At 39.8% G+C, this 22,069-nt stretch overlaps 1 protein-coding gene across 1 annotated transcript in view; it reads left to right on the top strand.

The window, feature by feature from the left end:
- The window catches only part of LOC136863728 (peptidoglycan recognition protein), a 72,303-nt gene extending 53,073 nt beyond the window's left edge, over positions 1-19,230 (top strand). The window contains exons 4-5 of the mRNA XM_067140084.2: positions 16,113-16,231; positions 18,846-19,230. Of these exons, the coding sequence (XP_066996185.2) occupies positions 16,113-16,231; positions 18,846-19,030 (304 nt within the window). The 3' untranslated portion in view covers positions 19,031-19,230. The remainder of the gene's footprint in view (positions 1-16,112; positions 16,232-18,845) is intronic.
- Positions 19,231-22,069: the final 2,839 nt, after the last annotated feature.

The following is a 22,069-nucleotide window of genomic DNA, read 5'->3' as shown; positions in this document are numbered from 1 at the left end:
AACAAATTTTTGCGATTTAAAAATCTTAGTTTTGCGTCAGGAAGGGCATCCGGCTGTAAAACAATAGTTCGTGATACAGCGATTTAAAATCTAAGAAGAGCATCTAGCTGTAAAACCCCGATTCTCATGTTAAAAAGAGCACCTAGTTGTAAAACAGATTCTTAATCCCAGTTCTTTGACGTCAGAAAGGGCAACCGGTCGAAAACAATACTGTATGATGTAAGAGGTTAGATACTGCTATTTAATATCCTAGGAGGGTATCCAGTTGTAAGACAGATTCTTGTGATTTAAAATCTCGCGTCAGGAAAGGCAACCGGTCGAAAACAATAGTGTATGATGTAAGAGGCTAGATACTGCTTTTTAAAATCCTAGAAGGGCATCCTGTTGTAAAACGGATTCTTGTGATTTAAAATCTCGCGTCAGGAAGGGCAACCGGTCGTAAAACGAATTCTTGCGATATAAACTCATGCGTCAGGAGGAGGCACTCGGCTTTAAAACATATTTTTAATCCCGGCCCTGCTACGTTAGGAACCACATCTAGCTGTAAAAACAGGAGCTTCAAACATTTACAGTTTTAAGCTTTAGGAACGGGTTATGGGTTACATTTTTTGTTCTACTGCATAGAACACTATCTTTGAAGTTGTATCGGCGCAGTCATTCAGAGCGAGGTATGGAATGCATGTGTTGGCTGAAATTGTACACTCGGCTTCCGGCTGTAGTAACCTTGAACGAAGACACTGCATGCTGATGAGCGACTGGTAACTCACGTAGCCCGTGTAAGCTCCTAACATAAATTATCATGATTGTACGGAGAGGTTAAAACACACAGTACCAGCATATAGCCCCCTCCTATCGAAAGAGCCTGCACGGCGCTGGCATGTAGGCTACTCCTGTTGAAGGAGCCTGTACAAGTTTTAACACCCCTCTATCAACAGCCCTTACTTAACGCTAGCTTTTTTTGCACACCCGCCTCTTAGATCATACACCATAGTTTTACGACCGGTTACCCTTCCTGACTAGGATTTTAAATCGCAGTATACGCGATAAATTTGTTGTAGCGGGTTTTATAACTAGATGTCCCGGTACCGGCACATAGCCTACTCCTACCGAAGAAGCCTGCACACAGCTTATTGCCTCCATCCGACAAATGAATCACCCTCAACGTCTTGTACTCAAAATCATTTTCGAAGGAGTCTGCACAAGGTTTAACACCCCTATCAACAGCCCTTACTTAATGCTGGCTTTTTTACACACCAGCCTCTTAGATCATACACCATAGTTTTACGACCGGTTACCCTTCCTGACTAGGATTTTAAATCGCAGTATGCGCGATAAATTTGTTGTAGCGGGTTTTATAACTAGATGTCCCGGTAGCGGCACATAGCCTACTCCTACCGAAGAAGCCTGCACAAGGCGTATTGCCTCCATCCGACAGATGAATCACCATCAACGTCTTGTACTCAAAATCATTTTCGAAGGAGTCTGCACAAGGTTTAACGCCCCCTATCAACAGCCCTTACTTAATGCTGGCTTTTTTGCACACCCCGCCTCTTAGATCATACACCATAGTTTTACGACCGGTTACCCTTCCTGACTAGGATTTTAAATCGCAGTATACGCGATAAATTTGTTATAGCGGGTTTTATAACTAGATATCCTGGTACCGACACATAGCCTACTCCTACCGAAGAAGCCTGCACAAGGCTTATTGTCTCCATCCGACAGATGAATCACCATCAACGTCTTGTACTCAAAATCATTTTCGAAGGAGTCTGCACAAGGTTTAACGCCCCCTATCAACAGCCCTTACTTAATGCTAGCTTTTTTGCACACCCCGCCTCTTAGATCATACACCATAGTTTTACGACCGGTTACCCTTCCTGACTAGGATTTTAAATCACAGTATACGCGATAAATTTGTTGTAGCGGGTTTTATAACTAGATGTACCGGTACCGGCACATAGCCTACTCCTACCGAAGAAGCCTGCACAAGGCTTATTGCCTCCATCCGACGGATGAATCACCATCAACGTCTTGTACTCAAAATCATTTTCGAAGGAGTCTGCACAAGGTTTAACGTCCCCATCAACAGCCCTTACTTAATGCACACCCCGCCTCTTAGATTATACAGCATAGTTTTACGACCGGTTACCCTTCCTGACTAGGATTTTAAATCGCAGTATACGCGATAAATTTGTTGTAGCGGGTTTTATAACTAGATGTCCCGGTACCGGTACATAGCCTACTCCTACCGAAGAAGCCTGCATACAGCTTAACGCCTCCATCCGACAAATGAATCACCCTCAACACTCTTCAATCATTCTCGCTACTTCGGAAGATAGCGGGTTCGAACTCCTACTGTTGGAAGCCGTAATAAATAGCAAATGCTAGGCGAGGGGCCTGCGCGATCGTCATAACGTGTAATTACATGATATAGCTAAATACCTTTAAGTGCCTACAGGTAAGGAATACCGCGGATGTAGCTTAGTACCCTCCCGTTTAAGTCCAGAAGTCGAGGATCGCGCGCTAACTTTCCAAGGCTCGATCCGCTGCGGAACTCTTAAATTCTGACACCTCGGCATCAACAGCAGGTTCGATTCCGGTTTAAATATGTCAGCCTGCGGGACTCAGTGTAAGACCCTCAGGAGAGCTCTTGTTGCATAAACACTTCGTTCCGACTGTACTGCAGTTGTCAGCGATTTTCACATCCGCTTGGTAACAAGCAGCATATTGACTCGCTGCAGTCTGCGTGAAGCGCTCACAGTTCTCTGTATGCGTTTATTACGTACACATCTCCCGTCTAAGTACTGTCTGCTGTGAATATTATTCTTCAGCCTTTATCTTAAGGTAAGCTAGAACTGTTAGTTACTGTTTGCAAAGCAACTTCTACGCTAGGTAATAGACATCGACATTCATATATGTTTGTTCTTTTCTTTTTTAGGTACCGTTCGAGTTACAGGCTTGAAAGTACGCATTTTATTCATCCGAGTAACAGTCTGCAGCACATGCATTTTTAAGGTATGTTTTCGAACTTTGAGTTGTAAAGATAGCTAGGTTAACTGATGTACCCTACACTACATTCATATATATTTGTTCTTTTCTTTTTTAGATTCGACCAGAATATTATCATTCGAGTTTCAGGCTTGAACGTACGCATTTTATTTATCCGAGTAACAGTCTGCAGCACGTGCATTTTTAAGGTATGTTTTCGAACTTTGAGTTGTAAAGATAGCTAGGCTAACTGATGTACCCTACACTACATTCATATATGTTTGTTCTTTTCTTTTAGGTACGACCAGAATATTATCATTCGAGTTACAGGCTTGAAAGTACGCATTTTATTCATCCGAGTAACAGTCTGCAGTGCGAAGATTTTAAGGTATGTCTGACCTCTATTCGTTGAAACTTGGTTTCTTCCGAACATCGTAACTTTAAGCTAATCATAAATAGTTGTTCTCTTCAATCCTCATGCTATAGACGAGGTTAATCTTATAATTTCAAACACGCACACATAGCTATGTCTGTCCTCAACAGGCTGAAACTTGGTTTCTTCTAAAACATCGTAACTTTAAGCTAATCATAAATAGTTGTTCTCTTCAATCCTCATGCTATAGACGAGGTTAATCTTATAATTTCAAACACGCACACATAGCTATGTCTGTCCTCAACAGGCTGAAACTTGGTTTCTTCTAAAACATCGTAACTTTAGTCTATTGATAAATAGTCGTTCTCTTCAATCCTCATGCTATAGACGAGGTTAATCTTATAATTTCAAACACGCACACATAGCTATGTCTGTCCTCAACAGGCTGAAACTTGGTTTCTTCTAAAACATCGTAACTTTAGTCTCTTGATAAATAGTCGTTCTCTTCAATCCTCATGCTATAGACGAGGTTAATTTTATAATTTCAAACACACACACACACACACACACACACATAGCTATGTCTGACCTCAACAGGCTGAAACTTGGTTTCTTCTAAAACATCGTAACTTTAGACTATTGATAAATAGTCGTTCTCTTCAATCCTCATACTATAGACGAGGTTAATTTTATAATTTCAAACACACACATACCTATGTCTGTCCTCAACAGGCCGAAACTTGGTTTCTTCCGAACATCGTAACTTTAAGCTAATCATAAATAGTTGTTCTCTTGAATCCTCATGCTATAGACGAGGTTAATCTTATAATTTCAAACACGCACACATAGCTATGTCTGTCCTCAACAGGCTGAAACTTGGTTTCTTCTAAAACATCGTAACTTTAAGCTAATTATAAATAGTTGTTCTCTTCAATCCTCATGCTATAGACGAGGTTAATCTTATAATTTCAAACACGCACACATAGCTATGTCTGTCCTCAACAGGCTGAAACTTGGTTTCTTCTAAAACATCGTAACTTTAGACTATTGATAAATAGTCGTTCTCTTCAATCCTCATACTATAGACGAGGTTAATTTTATAATTTCAAACACACACATAGCTATGTCTGTCCTCAACAGGCCGAAACTTGGTTTCTTCCGAACATCGTAACTTTAAGCTAATCATAAATAGTTGTTCTCTTGAATCCTCATGCTATAGACGAGGTTAATCTTATAATTTCAAACACGCGCACATAGCTATGTCTGTCCTCAACAGGCTGAAACTTGGTTTCTTCTAAAACATCGTAACTTTAAGCTAATTATAAATAGTTGTTCTCTTCAATCCTCATGCTATAGACGAGGTTAATCTTATAATTTCAAACACGCACACATAGCTATGTCTGTCCTCAACAGGCTGAAACTTGGTTTCTTCTAAAACATCGTAACTTTAGACTATTGATAAATAGTCGTTCTCTTCAATCCTCATAATATAGACGAGGTTAATTTTATAATTTCAAACACACACATAGCTATGTCTGTTCTCAACAGGCTGAAACTTGGTTTCTTCTAAAACATGGTAACTTTAAGCTAATCATAAATAGTTGTTCTCCTCAATCCTCATGCTATAGACGAGGTTAATCTTATAATTTCAAACACGCACACATAGCTATGTCTGTCCTCAACAGGCTGAAACTTGGTTTATTCTAAAACATCGTAACTTTAGTCTATTGATAAATAGTTATTTTCTTTAATCTGCATGTCATAGAAGAGGTTAATCTTATGATTTCAAACACACACATAGCTATGTCTGTTCTCAACAGGCCGAAACTTGGTTTCTTCCGAACATCGTAACTTTAAGCTAATCATAAATAGTTGTTCTCTTCAATCCTCATGCCATAGATGAGGTTAATCTTATAATTTCAAACACACACATAGCTATGTCTGACCTCTATACATTGAAACTTGGTTTCTTCCGAACATCGTAACTTTAGTCTATTGATAAATAGTTATGTTCTTTAATCTGCATGTCATAGAAGAGGTTAATCTTATAATTTCAAACTCACAGCAATGTCCGACCTCTATACGTTGAAACTTGGTTTCTTCCGAACATCTTAACTTTAAGCTAATCATAAATAGTTGTTCTCTTCAATCCTCATGCTATAGACGAGGTTAATCTTATAATTTCAAACTCACAGCAATGTCCGACCTCTATGCATTGAAACTTGGTTTCTTCCGAACATCGTAACTTTAGTCTATTGATAAATAGTCGTTCTCTTCAATCCTCATGCTATAGGCTAGGTTAATTTTATAATTTCAAACACACACATAGCTATGTCTGACCTCAACAGGCTGAAACTTGGTTTCTTCTAAAACATCGTAACTTTAGTCTATTCATAAATAGTCGTTCTCTTCAATCCTCATGCTATAGAAGAGGTTAATCTTATAATTTCAAACTCACAGCCATGTCCGACCTCTATACGTTGAAACTTGGTTTCTTCCGAACATCGTAACTTTCGCCTAATCTCTATCGGTCGTTCTCTTTTCAGATGTTCCCCTGCTGCGAGGAATGTAATGTAACGTTTACAAGGCGAGATAACTTCATGCGCCATATGAAATCAAAACACCCTAGCATAACATCTGCTTTATGTAAAGTTTGTAGTGTGTATTTCGCTAACGTAGAGCGATACGAGGCTCACTTAGTAGAGGTACATCAAATATCTACTTGCCCTCAGGTAGTAGTAGGGAAAAAGCGTGCAGCTACTGATGTAGCTGTAGAAAGTACTAGTAGTAAAAAACCTAGGAAAAATGAACTTCAAACTATTCACTGCGAGTACTGTAACACCGATGTACCATCTTCGCATTTTCAGGGACACTTACGGAGTAATGCACATAAAAATAATGCATGTAGAAGTGGTAGTAACGCAAACATCGAGGAAATTAATACAGCATTTAAAAGTAGGATTGCTAGTTACAGAATTCGCACTAGTCAAAAGTTTCAGAGCACTTCAAACTTTTTAAATTGCGTTCAACCGGATGTACAACAGCTTCTTGCTAAATCTTTGTCCAATCATAATTTATTTAAAGTTAATTTTGAACTTTTCGCCTTGTACATTAAAAGCACGGATGAATCCGAAATAACGGACATTAAATCATTTAATACGAAGAATTTTGTCATAAGTCAGTCGACTAATTTTGGTGATGTACTTAGGGATGTCTCTAACATTATTTCAACTAAGAGCGAGGAATTTCAGGAAAAGGAATCAGGGTGGGCTTTAGTTGAAATAATGTATCTAGAAGTTAACATCAATAAGTACAATCCCATGCGAGGTTCATCGTACATCGAGCTGCCGACATGGATTCAGCGAAAAGAAGCTGTTGTAAACATCCAAAACAATGATGAAGCATGTTTTGCATGGGCGGTGATGTCGGATTTAAATCCTGCGAAATCGACGTAGCTAAGAGAACATCATCGTATCCACACTATTCAACGCAACTAAATTTCGATAGTATAGAATTTCCTGTGCAGTTAAAAGATATTAAGCGCTTTGAGGAACTAAATAGCATTAGCATTAATGTGTATGGTGTAGAGAAAAAGTCTGTAGTAGGTCCTCTGTATTATACATGTCATAAGAAGAGTACTCATGTTAACTTACTCTATATAGAAAACAGTGAAAATAACCACTTTTGCTGGATTAAAAATCTGAGTAGACTTGTTGGTAGTCAGTTATCCAAAGAAAGGTGTAAAAAGTGGCTATGTGATGGATGCTTGCAGTATTTTAGAGCTGAAGATCAGTTAACGAAGCATTCCAAGAATGACTGCAATCATGTACGTACAGAGATACCTACTACAGGCAATAATGTTTTAAAATTTACAAATTTTCACAAGCAGATGTGGGTACCGTTCGTGATTTATGCAGACTTTGAAGCCATCCTCACGCCATGCAACACATGCTCACCTAATCCTGACAACTCTTTCACTAATACTACGCACATGCATGTCCCGTATAGCTTCGCGTATTACATCAAGTGTAGTTACGATAGTACGCTTAACAAGTTAGAGCTGTATCGAGGACATGATGCTGCTAAAGTATTTTTAGAAAGACTTGAAAGTGATGCAGTTCGTCTTGGTCATATTCTAAATAGTAATATTCCTATGAAGCCACTCACCGAAATTCAGTTAAATGATCATGAACGTGCTACAAAGTGTAGCATTTGTGATGGGGGATTTTCCGAAAATGACCCTAAAGTTATTGATCATGATCATTTAACTGGTTTCTACAGATGTGCCGCTCATTATAGCTGTAATCTTAAGTATAGAGTTCCTAAATTTATCACTGTAATTTTTCATAACTTATCTGGTTACGACTCTCATTTCATCATTTCACAATTTGGAGCTTCAGATGAAAAAGTAGATATAATCCTTCAGAATAAAGAGCGGTACATTGAGTTTGCAAAGTCTGTAAAAGTAGATGCTGAGCATTCTATAAAACTGAGATTCCTTGACTCGTTTCGCTTTATGGCGAGTAGCCTCGATAAACTTTCTAGTCATTTACAGCCTGAACAATTTACGGAAATTCGAAGCGTTTTTCCCAAAGAAGCGCAGTTTCATTTACTTCGGCGTAAGGGTGTTTTTTGTTATGAATATCTCGACTGCTTAGAACGCCTCGAAGAACGTGCCTTACCATCGAAATAATCCTTTTACAGCTCGCTGAATTCAGCAGATATTAGTGATGATGACTATTTACATACACAACATATCTGGGAGCAGTTCCACATTCAAACGCTGGGTGAATATTCCGATTTATATTTAAAGACAGATGTACTTTTGTTAGCTGATGTTTTTGAAAATTTTCGCTTTGTTTGCAAGAAAACCTACAGCCTTGACCCATGTCAGTATTTTACTGCGCCTGGGTTAAGTTGGGACGCGATGTTAAAATACACGCAGGTGAATTTGGAACTGCTAACTGATATTGATATGGTGCACTTTATAAAATCATCTATTCGAGGTGGTCTAAGTCAGTGCAGCGGGCGGTATTCCAAGGCAAATAATAAGCACATGCCGAGTTTCGATTCTAGTCAGGAATCTCAGTATATCGTTTATCTCGATGCTAATAATCAGTATGGGTGGGAGATGAGTCTGCATCTACCGGTGAGTGGTTTCCGCTGGCTAACGCAGTGCGAAATTGATGCTTTACAGCTGCACGCCCTAGGCGATGAAGCTGATAAAGGCTATTTCCTCGAAGTTGACTTACAGTATCCTAAAGAGTTACACACTTCTCATAATGACTTACCGTTCTGCCCTGAAAATATGAAGCCCCCGTACATCGCATCAACGACGAAAATGCTCATTGCTAATTTATGCGATAAATCTAAGTATATCATTCATTACCGAAATTTAAAACAGTGTTTGCAGCATGGTTTGAAGTTATCCAAAATTCACCGCGTACTAGAATTTAATCAGTCACCGTGGCTAAAGCCATATATCGATCTGAACAATAATTTAAGAATGAATGCGCTTAACGAGTTTGAAAAAGATTTCTACAAGCTCATGAATAACAGTGTGTTTGGTAAGACTATGGAAAATATTGACAAACGCGTTGATGTAAAATTGATTACAAACTGAGAGAATATTAAGAAAAGGTATGGTGCTAACTATTTAATAAGTAAACCAAATTTCCACAGCTGCACCATCATACATGAGAATTTAGTTATTATACAGATGAATCGTGTTAAGGTTAAGTATGACAAACCTACCTACGTCGGCTTTGCATTACTTGAATTGGCTAAAACACTCATGTATGAATTCCATTACGATTATATGATGAAGAAGTACGCGCATAATGCGCAATTGCTCTACACAGATACCGATTCGTTTATTTATCAAATCAAAACTGATGACTATTACAATGATATAAAGCCAGACTTGGGTAGGTTTGATACAAGTAACTATCCTGCAAATAATCAATATCATCTACCGCTAGTGAACAAAAAGGTTCTAGGTAAAATGAAAGATGAATGTGCTGGGAATATTATCGATTCATTTGTAGGTACTAAATCCAAGTCATATTGCATAAAACTCTTAAATGAATTACAAATAAAGAGATTGAAGGGGGTTAAAAAGAATGTCGTTCAGAATCAGGTAAGTTTTGAAAACTATAACAATTGCATTAAAAGTAATCCACCTGCTTTGCATAAGCAAATGTCTGTCATTAGAAGCAAGAAGCACCAGTTGTACACTCATTTAATTAGTAAGGTAGCCCTTAATAGCGATGATTGTAAACGGTTTGTCATTCCAAATTCTACCAACACTCTAGCCTGGGGGCATAGTAGTATTGATAGGTACTACTTTACATAAAGCAGATGTGTGTGTGTGTAAACATTATGCTAGAGGTGTGTACTTACGTTACGCTGTCTTACATCACAATTCACTGTACATATTGTAGGGAGAGGTACGCTGAGAGCGTAGTACGGCAAGTTTAAACTTGTACATACAAGAATTGCATCGAGAAGTACGCAAACATCACTAGGGTAAAGCGATTCGAGATAAAACTTGTACATACAAGATGTAAATAAATAATGTAGAATTGGCATATTCTTTTATTTTAGGTTAGGTATTACCTTCCACCCGCTCCTTATTTGCAAGATAGAGTTTTTGTTTATTACTCAAAGAAGAAAAGCAAGAAAGAAGGTGATGAGCAGATTCGTAAGTATGTTATTGTCTAGCTCATGTTGAGAAGAGAATTCTTTTTCTTTTTCTAAACAGTGTTTGATTGCAATGCAGTGTTCAACAACATCGAACTATAAACGGTAGTATGTGTTCAAGTCTAAACTTCCAATACTCTTGCTTTTGCAATGCACGTTCGATAGAGATGTAGCTAGATAGAGGAAGAAGGGCAGTTAGTAAGTAAGTTGAGAAGATATTTTGTTTTTTTTCTAAACAGTGCTCGATTCTAGTTATACAATGCAGTGTTCAACAACATCGAACACTAGTATGCAGTTCAAGTTGTAATAAGTTTTGAACAGTAGTATGTGTGTGTTCAAGTCTAAACATGCGTCACTGCGGGTATGCGAGCGGATGACAGCTAACGAAATTGCCCCACATGAGGGCAGCACGGTGCTCTGTTCATTAAAGATGGCGGATGACAGCTAACGAAATTGCTGGTTTGTTTCCAAACAAGAGCGCGTACAATTTACCACCACCACATTTCAAAGGTAAGTAGTTAAAGAGGGCGGCACGGTGATTAAAGATGGCGGTTGACAGCTGTCAAAAAAGCATGTTGATTTGCTTCCAAACAAGAGCACGTGGAATTTGCCGCCAACACATAGAGGGCAGCACTGTTCTCTCTGGATTAAAGATGGTGGATGACAGCTGTCAGAAAAGCATATAGGTTTGTAAAGCACGTGGAATTTACCGCCACCACATTTCAAAGGTAAGTAGCTAAAGAGGGCAGCACGGTGATTAAAGATGGCGGTTGACAGCTGTCAAAAAAAGCATGTTGATTTGCTTCCAAACAAGAGCACGTGGAATTTGCCGCCTCCGCATAGAGGGCAGCACTGTTCTCTCTGGATTAAAGATGGCGGATGACAGCTGTCAGAAAAGCATATAGGTTTGTAAAGCACGTGGAATTTACCGCCACCACATTTCAAAGGTAAGTAGCTAAAGAGGGCAGCACGGTGATTAAAGATGGCGGTTGACAGCTGTCAAAAAGCACGTGGCTGTCAAAAAGCACGTGGCTTTGTTTACCACAGGCTAGTTAGGTTAAGTTGGTACCACTAAGGTTTAGGCCCGTCAAGATGGCAGTACTGAGGTTAGCGATGCGTTGTTCTCTGTCAAAAAGCACGTGGCTGTCAAAAAACACGTGGATTTGTTTACCTCGCGCTAGTTAGGTTAAGTTGGCACTACTGAGGTTTAGGCCCGTCAAGATGGCAGCAGTGACGTTAGCGATGCGTTGTTGTCGATGACAGCTGTCAAAAAGCACGTGGCTTTGTTTACAAATTCAAATCTCGCGCCAAAATTCAAATCTCCCGCCAAAATTCAAATTTCCCGCCAGAATTCAAATTTCCCGCGGGAGGAGGAGGAGGCCGCCGACTCCCTGCATTATACTACTAGAAGGATCTCAGGTAGTGGAAGTTGGTTTTTGTAGCCGGTACAGGGCAGGATAGACTCGCAGGGCGAATAATAGATGGTTATACCCTTTTTCAAACAATTTATTAATAATGTTAATCAATTCACCACCCTGCAATGTCGATATAGAATGCAAATAATTTGTTGAAATCAAAAGGGTTAACGTAAATCTTCTTGAATGCAATTTGTGAAAATAAATAAATCTCACAGATCCAATAGTCTTTTGCGAAAACATAAAGAGTCAGTTTTTCACCTAAAGTCTTTCTAAGTATTATGACATGACATGAACACACTTATAATTGAAAATAAGAATTTGAACTTCTGTTGAGAGTTTCTCAGTTTGTGAGCCTTGAAACATAGAACACTTGAAACTCCTAGAGTCTTTCTTATGTGAAATAGATTTTGAAAATAGATTTATCATTAAAAGATGAATTTTGAGTAATGGTGGAAAACTACGAAGTATCGTCACACGCAGCACTGGGTAAACCACTGTTCACGATTGGTAAGAAAGGAAAAAGAAAGAAAGTCAGTTTGTGACTACTCACTTATTAAAAAACTTGGCTTACGAATACTGATGAGAATCTGGAACATTCCGCGAGTGCGGATGATGACTCGAACTTGAAGTTCCACGAAGAAACCACGTTGACGTCACAGATGAAATGATGTTGAAGGTAGTTGGATCTTGTAGAATTTTCTGAAGATTTCTGCTGCTCGTGGAAATGATCTTAACACACGGAACATGCAAGTAGTATTTACAGATACTATGTTAATTTTAGGGCGTCCAATGAGTGATCACAGTCCTTGTTGCAAAAAACCCACTATTTTAAACTGTCACTGAGAACGTCCAACACAGTGCAAACACGTAATATTTCTCATGACCGTCTCTAACCACAGTCTTTGAATCGTTGTCCTGATAGATAACACTGATTCTCTAATGTTGATTGGACTATCTTATTTTAGAAAAAGTTCTTAACTTTCACTAAGTTTATCACTGTAACACGTCATGTCCTAATATGGCACATAATTAAAAAGACATATTCCAAGGATGTGCTATGTTAGAAAATAAGTTCTAGAATAGTTAAAGTTACTGTACACGACAGTTTCTGTTGGTAATTTAATATTGTGTGCAATTAATTAAGTCCACACGTCATGTTGTGAATGTCCAATATATAACTTCGAACTTCACTGATTTCGTACGTGTTATACTTTGAAATGTCTGTAAGTTATATCATAGTCGCGGCACAATAGACTACTTACGGTGCGACGTCTTTTTTTTCTCAAGTACGATGGCGATTTACTAGCCCGTAATTTCGTCTCCGCGAAACACGATGAAAAGTACTGTTTTCGAGACTGCACGAACATACTATGTGAGGGCCAGTCTCCCCTCTCCCTTATACACATACTGCACTGCTAGACTGGACTGCTTGCAATGAACTGAACTCAACTCAACACACAACTACTTGTTAGCCTTGACCCAGTGGCATATATAGCTGGCGCTGGGAGGGGTAGTTTCTCTCGGTCATGTGACCGTGAGTGCGTAATTTCTGTTAGATTTTAAATCATTGTAACTCAGCAACCATAGGATGGATTAATTTGGAATTTATAGAGGTTAATTTTCATGACGTCCGCTACTATTTAGCGTTTGTTACATTAAAATTGGTACAGGCGTTGAAAACTTGCGAAAAGAAAGATATTTTCGAGAAATATCTCTAGTGGAGGTGAGCTTTAAACGACAGGTGACGTCACTTGACTCCGCCTAGCGCACTCGTGGAGTCGGGTACATACTGGAACATTCTTTTACTTAGATGTTCGTACGTCGGATGATCTTATATGCTGGAACAATATTTCTTTTGATAACTATGGACCAGGACCTAGGCTTTCCTGGTACCATATCAAAAATATGATTTTGGTACCGGTTGACACAACAAACTCTGGGGCACATGTTGTTACCCCTTTCGTTTATATTTTCGGTCATTTGTAAAGCTCCTATGCAGGAATTTTAATCACAGCTTCGCGACCCTTTGGTTGGGCAGGTCCACTCCAGCTTTGTTTTTTTTATCAAAAGTAATTCGTTCTAGAAAACAAAATGCTCCAGGCATCTACAACATGATTAGCTCCAAAGTTAGCACAAACGTGCACATGCACGTTATTCATAATTTATATTATCCATTCTTATACTAGTTACACATTTCTCAGAAATACCTTGAATCAACGCATGGAAAGAATCAACTATGTTTGAGATGCAGTGTCACTTATTAACACAAATGCTGTTAAAATGTAAGTTTTAATTAATAAAAATATAATACTACGGATAATTTATTTTCCTAAACTTAGCAGTTAAGTTTAAAAGCAGAAAATAAACAACTGAAATTAGAAAATTTTGAAAAGAAGACCACTTTTAGAATAAAAGGCCATTATTCCGAAAGTAAATGCTCAGGTTTAAACATTTTAATTTTTTCTTAATTTAGACGATTTTAACCTGTCCCACTACATTTGATGTAAATCAGGTTAAAATTAACAAAGACAGAAAATTCAGCAGTGCCCCACATTCCCCTTAAAAGCAATGCTGCTGGCCAGTAACTAAAATAATTTGCCTAGTACCAACCATTACTTAATATGCAAATGAAATAGTATCTCCTCATGGTTTTGTATTATCCACTTTGAGTAGTGCGGTTTAGGATATTGAATCTTACGAGCACTATTTCTCAAAACTATACGAAATGAGAAAAGAAAATTCAGATTCAAGTAATCAAACAACTTCAGCATATAGTACATAACAAAACTGCAGTTCACATCAGTTAATAACGCATCTTTTCTGAAGAGAGTAAGAACAATTTTTTATGAATCAATCATCATCATCATCATCATCATCATCATCATCATCATCATCTGTTTACCCTCCAAGTTCGGTTTTTCCCTCGGACTCATTGAGGGATCCCAACTCTACCGCCTCGAGGGCAGTGTCCTGGAGCTTCAGACCCTTGGTCGGGGGATACAACTGGGGAGAATGACCAATACCTCCCCCAGGCGGCCTCACCTGCTATGCTGAACAGGGGCCTTGCGGGGGATGGGGAAGATTGGAAGGGATAGACAAGGAAGAGGGAAGGAATCGGCCGTGGCCTTAAGTTAGGTACCATCCCGGCATTTGCCTGGAGGAGAAGTGGGAAACCACGGAAAACCACTTCCAGGATGGCTGAGGTGGGAATCGAACCCACCTCTACTCAGTTGACCTCCCGAGGCTGAGTGGACCCCGTTCCAGCCCTCGCACCACTTTTCAAATTTCGTGGCAGAGCTGGAAATCGAACCTGGACCTCCGGGGGTGGCAGCTAATCACGCTAACCACTACACCACAGAGGCGGACATTATGAATCAATAATGAATAAAAATACATTAGTAATGCATTTTTTTGCCATCTCTTTTACTTCGCACTGACACAGACAGATTTTATGGTGGCGATGTCATAGGAAAAGGAATGGACTGTGAAGATAGCCACCATGGCCGTAATGAATGTACAGTCTCAGAGTTCGTCTGCTGTGAAAACGTGAAACCACGGAAAGCCATCTTCAGTGCTGCCCACAGTGAGGTTCGAAACCACCATTTCCGGAATGCAAGCTCAAAGCTACGTGACAGAAACCGCGTAGCCAACTTACTCCATATGCTATTTGTTTAACGTCCCTTTAATATTATAAGCTCGACAGGCATAGTTGGGAGTATGGCGCATTTTGAGATTGGTTATCAAGATTATATATTTTATGCACTGGAAGAGCTGACACTCAAGATACTTTTTTTGTACTTTAAGACAATACTATAATTTAATTTTTCAATTAATTCACTTAATTGTAATATTTCGGCCAAATCTGCAGTGGTCCGTGTAATTCCGCAACATGTTATGTCTAATTTCGCTGTAGTCCGTGAATTCATTGCCAATAACACTGCAAATAAAAATACTTGAAATTAGCAATACATATTGTAGAAGTACTCACGTTAAAGAAGCCTGCCTCCAAACCACAGTAAAAAGGCTAAAGTTTCTTGACGTTACCAGTAAAGGGATCCACTTTACAATTTACAATCTATACCATTAGAGTTACACGATGTTTAGAGTATGTAATAAGCCTTCTCCTCACAGTGGAGTAAAGCTACAATAAGTTTATATTTCAGTTACTGTCTAAATAAATGTAGCGTGGATTTAGTCTAGCCTCACCTGGATTTTGAGAGACGCCAGGGTGTCAGAATTTTACCCCTTAGGAATTTTCTACACTACCAGAGGCAGGTGACTTCAACCGCGTTCAATTCCGCTATTTTTGGGAACGGAAGGACAACGAATAAATGACTGCACTACTGAGATAGGCAAGAACACGGTAGTTACAGAAATATCTGAGGCTAAAATCATTGTATATGATTTGTATGATACTCTCGGATGATCTAACAAATTCTTGACCACAAACTCAAATAAAACGTTTTTACCTTTCATTGCTCCTAGAATTAATTTTCAAAATAATAGAATTTGGAACGAAGCATAATTAAGTGGTCTTTCCTTACAGAGTTGATCTTATGTAAAATATTCAAATAATCACGTAGCCCTTTTCAGCAAATAACAGAGTGATGGCATTTTTCCCATTTCAGGTTTGTGGTGGGCGGTGATGGTAACGTGTATGAAGGTCGAGGGTGGCATAAAGTTGGAGCCCACACAAAGGGTTTTAACAAAAAGGGATTGGGGATAGCACTGATTGGAGAATTTTCAGGTAAGTCATTTGAATCTGGAAATAGGCATGCTGAAAAAAAAAGAACCTGAAAAACCATGTTCCCGAACACTACTGCTTTTCATATTAGCTTGCGAATATTTTGAGAAAATTTTCGCAGAACAATTAGAAAGTTTAAGCATTAATTTCATTGCATTTTCTTTATTATGAGGACTACCAGAAATTCGTGCAGTTTTGACATATAATGCCAACGAGTATGAAGTATTCCCTTATTCGCACGACGATTTTACAGTGAGGTTTGCACAGATATTTGGGGTACGATATGTTACTACTCCCTGCTATTCATGCAATTCTCCCTACGCAATCGTAAACCAGACAAGAGAGTACATGATACTCATTTGTATTGCTGCATCAGTTCACTGATATCAAACTGTACACTCTGGAAGCCACTGATTTTTAATAACTTGCCAGATGTACAGTATGTACATGCCATTTAGCAACAACAGTTGGATTGCTTTGAGCAGTTTACCCTCAGTATTTCTTAAAACATATTAAAATCAGTTTGCAAAATTTGTAGAGTATTTGGAGTAATGTCTATGGTGTCAAAATCTAAGATGTATGCACGTGTGAAGTTGGATGCCTAGCCGAGGCGCTCAAGGAACTGACGTACGCTGGATTCCCAGACAGGAGGTTGAAATATTTAGAACTGAGACTTCGTATTCTGGAGTGGCAGTAAGCCTAAATCAGTGGTATATTTCTGGACGTGGCGTGTTAATCTCATCAAATCCGAGGAGTTTGAAATATGTTGCTTACCAACCTGTGTAATTCTTGGCAAATTTGTTCTTATTGGTAATGAAATGAAATCACGTATGGCTTTTAGTCCCGGGAGTGTCCGAGGACAAGTTCGGCTCGCCAGATTCTTATTGGTGGTTGTCGATGGAGATGCATATCTGCTAAGGTTAAAACGCTTCTAATCAGTAAATAGTAAGTAATTTTAAAAACTGAAATAATGTACAGTCTCAGAAAAAAGGAGTGAGTTCATGACATTATAAGTTCCTCGCAGGTACACTTTTCTCAGAAACAAATGAGCCTACAGGGGGCCTAGATCTAATGTGTGTTGTAGGTATGTACATGGCAGGTGAATTATATTTTGGGAATAATTAAAATTGTCCGCCTCTGTGGTGTTATTAGCTGCCACCCCCGGAGGCCCGGGTTCGATTGCCGGCTTTGCCACGAGATTTGAAAAGTGGTGTGAGAGCTGGAACGGGGTCCACTCATCCTTGGGAGTTCAGCTGAGTAGAGGGGTTTCGATTCCCACCTCAGCCTCCCCGAAGTGGTTTTCCGTGTTTTCCCACTTCTCTTCCAGGCAAATGCCGGAATGGTACCTAACTTGCGGCAACGGCCGCATCCGTCCCTTCTCCTTGTATATACCTTCTGATCTTCCCATTCCTCTCATAAGGCCCCCGTTCAACATAACAGGTGAGGCCCACGTGGGCGAGGTACTGGTCCTCCTTCCCAGTTGTATCCCTCGACTCAAAGGCTCGCGTTCCAGGACACTGCACTTGAGGCGGTAGAGTTTGGATACCTCGCTAAGCCCGAGGGAAAAACCAACCCTGAAAGGTAAATGGTTTAAGAAAGAAAGAAAGAAAGAAAGAAAGAATAATTAAAATTATGTCTGATAAAATAGTTAATGCGAGGAACATTCAGTGCTATGAGTTCATTCTTTTTTTGATTGACTGTACAATATTTGAACATGAACTGGTAAAAGTTACACAACTTGACACAAAACCGAGATAATTCTCGTACTGTGATATGAGCGTCAAATCTAGTGTACCTCGTCCCGAGCTATGGTCTTCTGAAAACACACACACGCACAAAAAAGCCTTCTTATCTTAATTTTTAAGATACAGTTCATTTATCCAATACACACTTTGCCATAAGCTTGCGTAGTTTCATTGTGTTGGGAAAGTGGCAAGGAGCGGTTAGGGAAGTTTGTAGTGAGTATTACCGTTTACACTAGTATCAAAGGACGGAAATGTACCTTTATATCGGGGAAGTGTGGATAAATATCCGTATATTAACAAGTCAAGACATTTTTATGATATTGTGCTCCTACCTATCTGTATCACTTGTACTCGGGGACGGAGAATTGTTAGGCAATCCCTTTTTGTGTACGGGAATATACAAGAATGAATAAATTCCTCTACTGGAGTCTTTGCATTGACTGTAATTATCATAATCACGAAACACACATTAGTTCTCAAACTCTCAACATATAGACGGAAAGCAAATTATTTAATACAAAGAACTCAATAGTTACAAGGTTATGCTGGAATTCTGACATTATTGTGGTAATTCTATGATAGAAATACCCCTTCAATAATCTAATGCCAGATTGAAAGGTAGATGTACGCTGGAAGTGTTTGGCATATAACTTCCTGGACAACATTGCTAGAGAGTGAGCAAGTGAGAGAGAAAGAGAGAGGGAGAGAGAGAGCGAGAGAGTTCATGTGCCGTAGCACTTTACGATACATGGTGTACACAGTTTTGGATGCACTGACTAAAATAATTGCTAGCGCTCAGGCACGTATTTTGCCTATGTTTGCACATAATTTTGATATCATGGTATGACAAGATTTATCTATACATGTTTCAGATGAGATTCCATCACGCATTCAACTGGATGCATTGAAGAATTTATTGAAGTGTGGAGTAGAACTCGGCGAACTATCTGAAGATTTCAAGCTACTTGGGCATCGCCAACTAATAGCAACCAAGAGTCCAGGTTTAGCTTTGTACCAGGAAATTCAGACTTGGCCAGAATGGGTTGAAGAACTATAACACAATATCACATGAATTACTTACTGAGCACCTTCTCCACTTATTTTTTAATATGTAATGGTTAGTACGAGTATGAACCTTCTTCTTAACCTGTATGGATGTGGTCTGATCTATACGGAAAAGGAATTATTGCGAAACATTGGTCTTAAATTGTTAGTTTATTTTCTGGTGAAAAAACTAAATAAATGAATAAGGGCTGCTTCATAGTAGAGTGCTCAAACCAGTTTTGCATATTTTTGTTTTGTGTACCTTTTAATTTGCTATGTTTACGCACGTACACTATGTATTACGAAGGGTATACACACTGAGCGATCACTTTATTAGGAACAGCTATCTAATAGCGGTTTGGTCTCCTTTCGCTGCGATCACGCCTTGCAAACGTAGGGGTACAGTTTCCACAAGGTGACGCACGTAGTCCATGTCCAATCCAAGCCATGCCAGGTGCAGCATCTCGTGTGGTTGACGCACACTTTGTGGAGACGTAGGATCAGCCCTCACAGAGTTTTCTAGCATATCCCAGATGTGTTCGATGGGGTTACAGTACGTGCAATTTCGGGACCGTGGAAGAACGGAGAATTCGTTGTCATATTTCTCCAACCAGTCTGCAGTGACACGGTGCACTATCCTGTTGGAATAGTGACATTGTTATCGGGAAAAACAGCCGACAATCTGCATTTGTGTCACCAGGAAAACGGGTTTCTATTGTCCTCTCCACTGAAACTATGTGATTCGATGACCTATGGCCCTAGGGCATACTAACACAATGCTCCCCAGACCATGCCACCGTCACTCCCGGACGCCCACGGTAAGAGCAAGGGTGGCCACCTCATACTGTTTACGTCAGATGCGGACTCTACCATCAGCACGGTGTAGCAGGAAACGGGATTCTTCTCTCTAGACAATCATCTTACATGCGTTCAAGGTCCACTTATGCCATTCATTGGCCCACGTGTTGCGTTGTTTGCGACGACGATGGGTCAGTCTACGACTCCCGAACTCGAGTCGACGCAAGGAACGTCACACGGTTATTGTGGAAACAGACGCACCAGTTTGCTGCTGTACTGGAGAGCCGAATGTTCCACTGTGGAGCGTCGTTGCTGTGAAATCAGTCGTGACTCCGAAGCTTGCCTCGCTGAACAGTCACTCGTCATCGACCGCTGTTCTATCGTCTGATCGATGTCTGTCCTCGATTTCCCCACTCTTGGTACACCCTCGATATTGTGGTACGGGAACAGCCAACAAGAAGGGCTATTGTAGAGACACTGGCACCACACCTCCGAGTCCCAATTATCTGCTCGCGATCAAATAACCTTAAGTTGTCACGTTTACCAATCATTACCGGATGTTATCGACTGACGTGCAGAGGAGAGGTCGGCAAGTTATATGTGAGCTGCTCATGATGTTGTTACCTTGTAGGGTGTCGTGTCATTGGCCACGAACTGCCGCGTCCCAGGTGTTCCTTATGAGGTAATCGTTCAGTGGCGAAAGGAAAAACAACTTCATGCAGTCAGGTATTAAAAAGCAACAAAAGCACAAAGTTGGTGATGTGGGATTTTGGACACAAACTTGTGTTTCGTTGTGTGTTATATCAATACCGTGTTTGACCACCTCGGGCCTTGAGGCGTATTTGGAAACGACGAGGAATACTCAGCACCAAATAATCCAACTTGTTTTAGGCCAGATTATCCTACTCTTGGATGACAGCGTCTGTCAGTTGATGAATGTTAGCAGGAGGATTGTCCGGCTGCATGGCTAAATGGTTATCATACTGGCCTTTTGTCCAAGAGTCCCGAGTTAGATTTCAGGCCGAGTGCATGATTTTAACTTTCAATGGTTAATTCTTCTGGATCGGGGGCTGGGTATTTGCACCGTCCTCAACATTAGAATATATTTTAGGTAGGACCCCATCCTCACTGATGCGCAGGTCGCCTATGGGACGTCAGCTAGAGAGATCTGCTCTAGGCCTCTCCGAATGCCATATGCCATTATTATTATTATTATTATTATTATTATTATTATTATTATTATTATTATTATTATTATTATTATTATTATTATTATTACCGTGGTTTGGTGGATTAGCAGAGGTGAAAGAAGGTGCTGGGATGAATAGGTCTCAATATACGAAATTAAAGTTAATTTAAAATTTAACAAGGTTATATTTTCTTTTTAAGATCAAGAAATAACAAATATAACAGGTACTCAGTAGCCTAGCAACAAATCGAGAATGTACAATTACAATGTTACAGGATCTGGGCTCCGAGAGCCAGACACATAATTCTTGAGCAATTAGCCCAACTTTAGCCAGATACCAGGTTTGACAACGGGGCAGAAAACCCCAATCATGCCCAGGAGCTCTTGCTCCCTATTACTCAGTAAAGCCTGCTCGAGGCACACAGAAATCAAAATGTTAAGAAAGAGCAACCCGCTCTTAAAGTTCAAGCCTATCAAAGGCCACACCAAACTCCACCTTCAAGCTGACCTCCCAGCACATGAAAACAGGGGTAAAAATACCCAACCTACTGAGGCCTACTCAATAAAGAAACAAGACAATTACATGGCCTCCAAAATACCAACTTGAGAGGAGGCGTCCTTGCACTCCTAATACATTTTATTTAAAACCTATTTGGCACTAGGCCGCATATGCAAGGGCTAATCCCATACTAAAGAGGTGATACGATACGAAAACTTATTACATTACGAAACGAAGAAAAATGGTCGAGAAAACGTAGTCACCTCAAAAACAATATGAAAGGGAGCTCGCGAGGGTTAGGCACTCTCTATGCCAATTTGTAGTTTAAAGAGATAGAATTTATACCAAGAGTCTATTACATTTTAGAGGAAGTTACATGATAAAAGGTATCGAACCTGCCCCGAGAGTTAAAGTGCTGAGCTGGCAAGAAAATAAGTTATTAAAAGGCTATTACCTTATTGATGAACCGCTGCCCGACGAAAGAGGCGCTTCCCGCCCCCTGCTACATAATTTACACAATGATAGATGTTACTGATGTGGCGCAGAGACCCGAAAATCAGCAGTTT

This window comes from Anabrus simplex, chromosome 2, assembly GCF_040414725.1.
Source record: "Anabrus simplex isolate iqAnaSimp1 chromosome 2, ASM4041472v1, whole genome shotgun sequence".
Taxonomy (NCBI): Eukaryota; Metazoa; Arthropoda; class Insecta; order Orthoptera; family Tettigoniidae; genus Anabrus; species Anabrus simplex.
The sequence above is the reverse complement of the archived record's forward strand: the minus strand, read 5'-3'. Positions and strand labels throughout refer to the sequence as shown.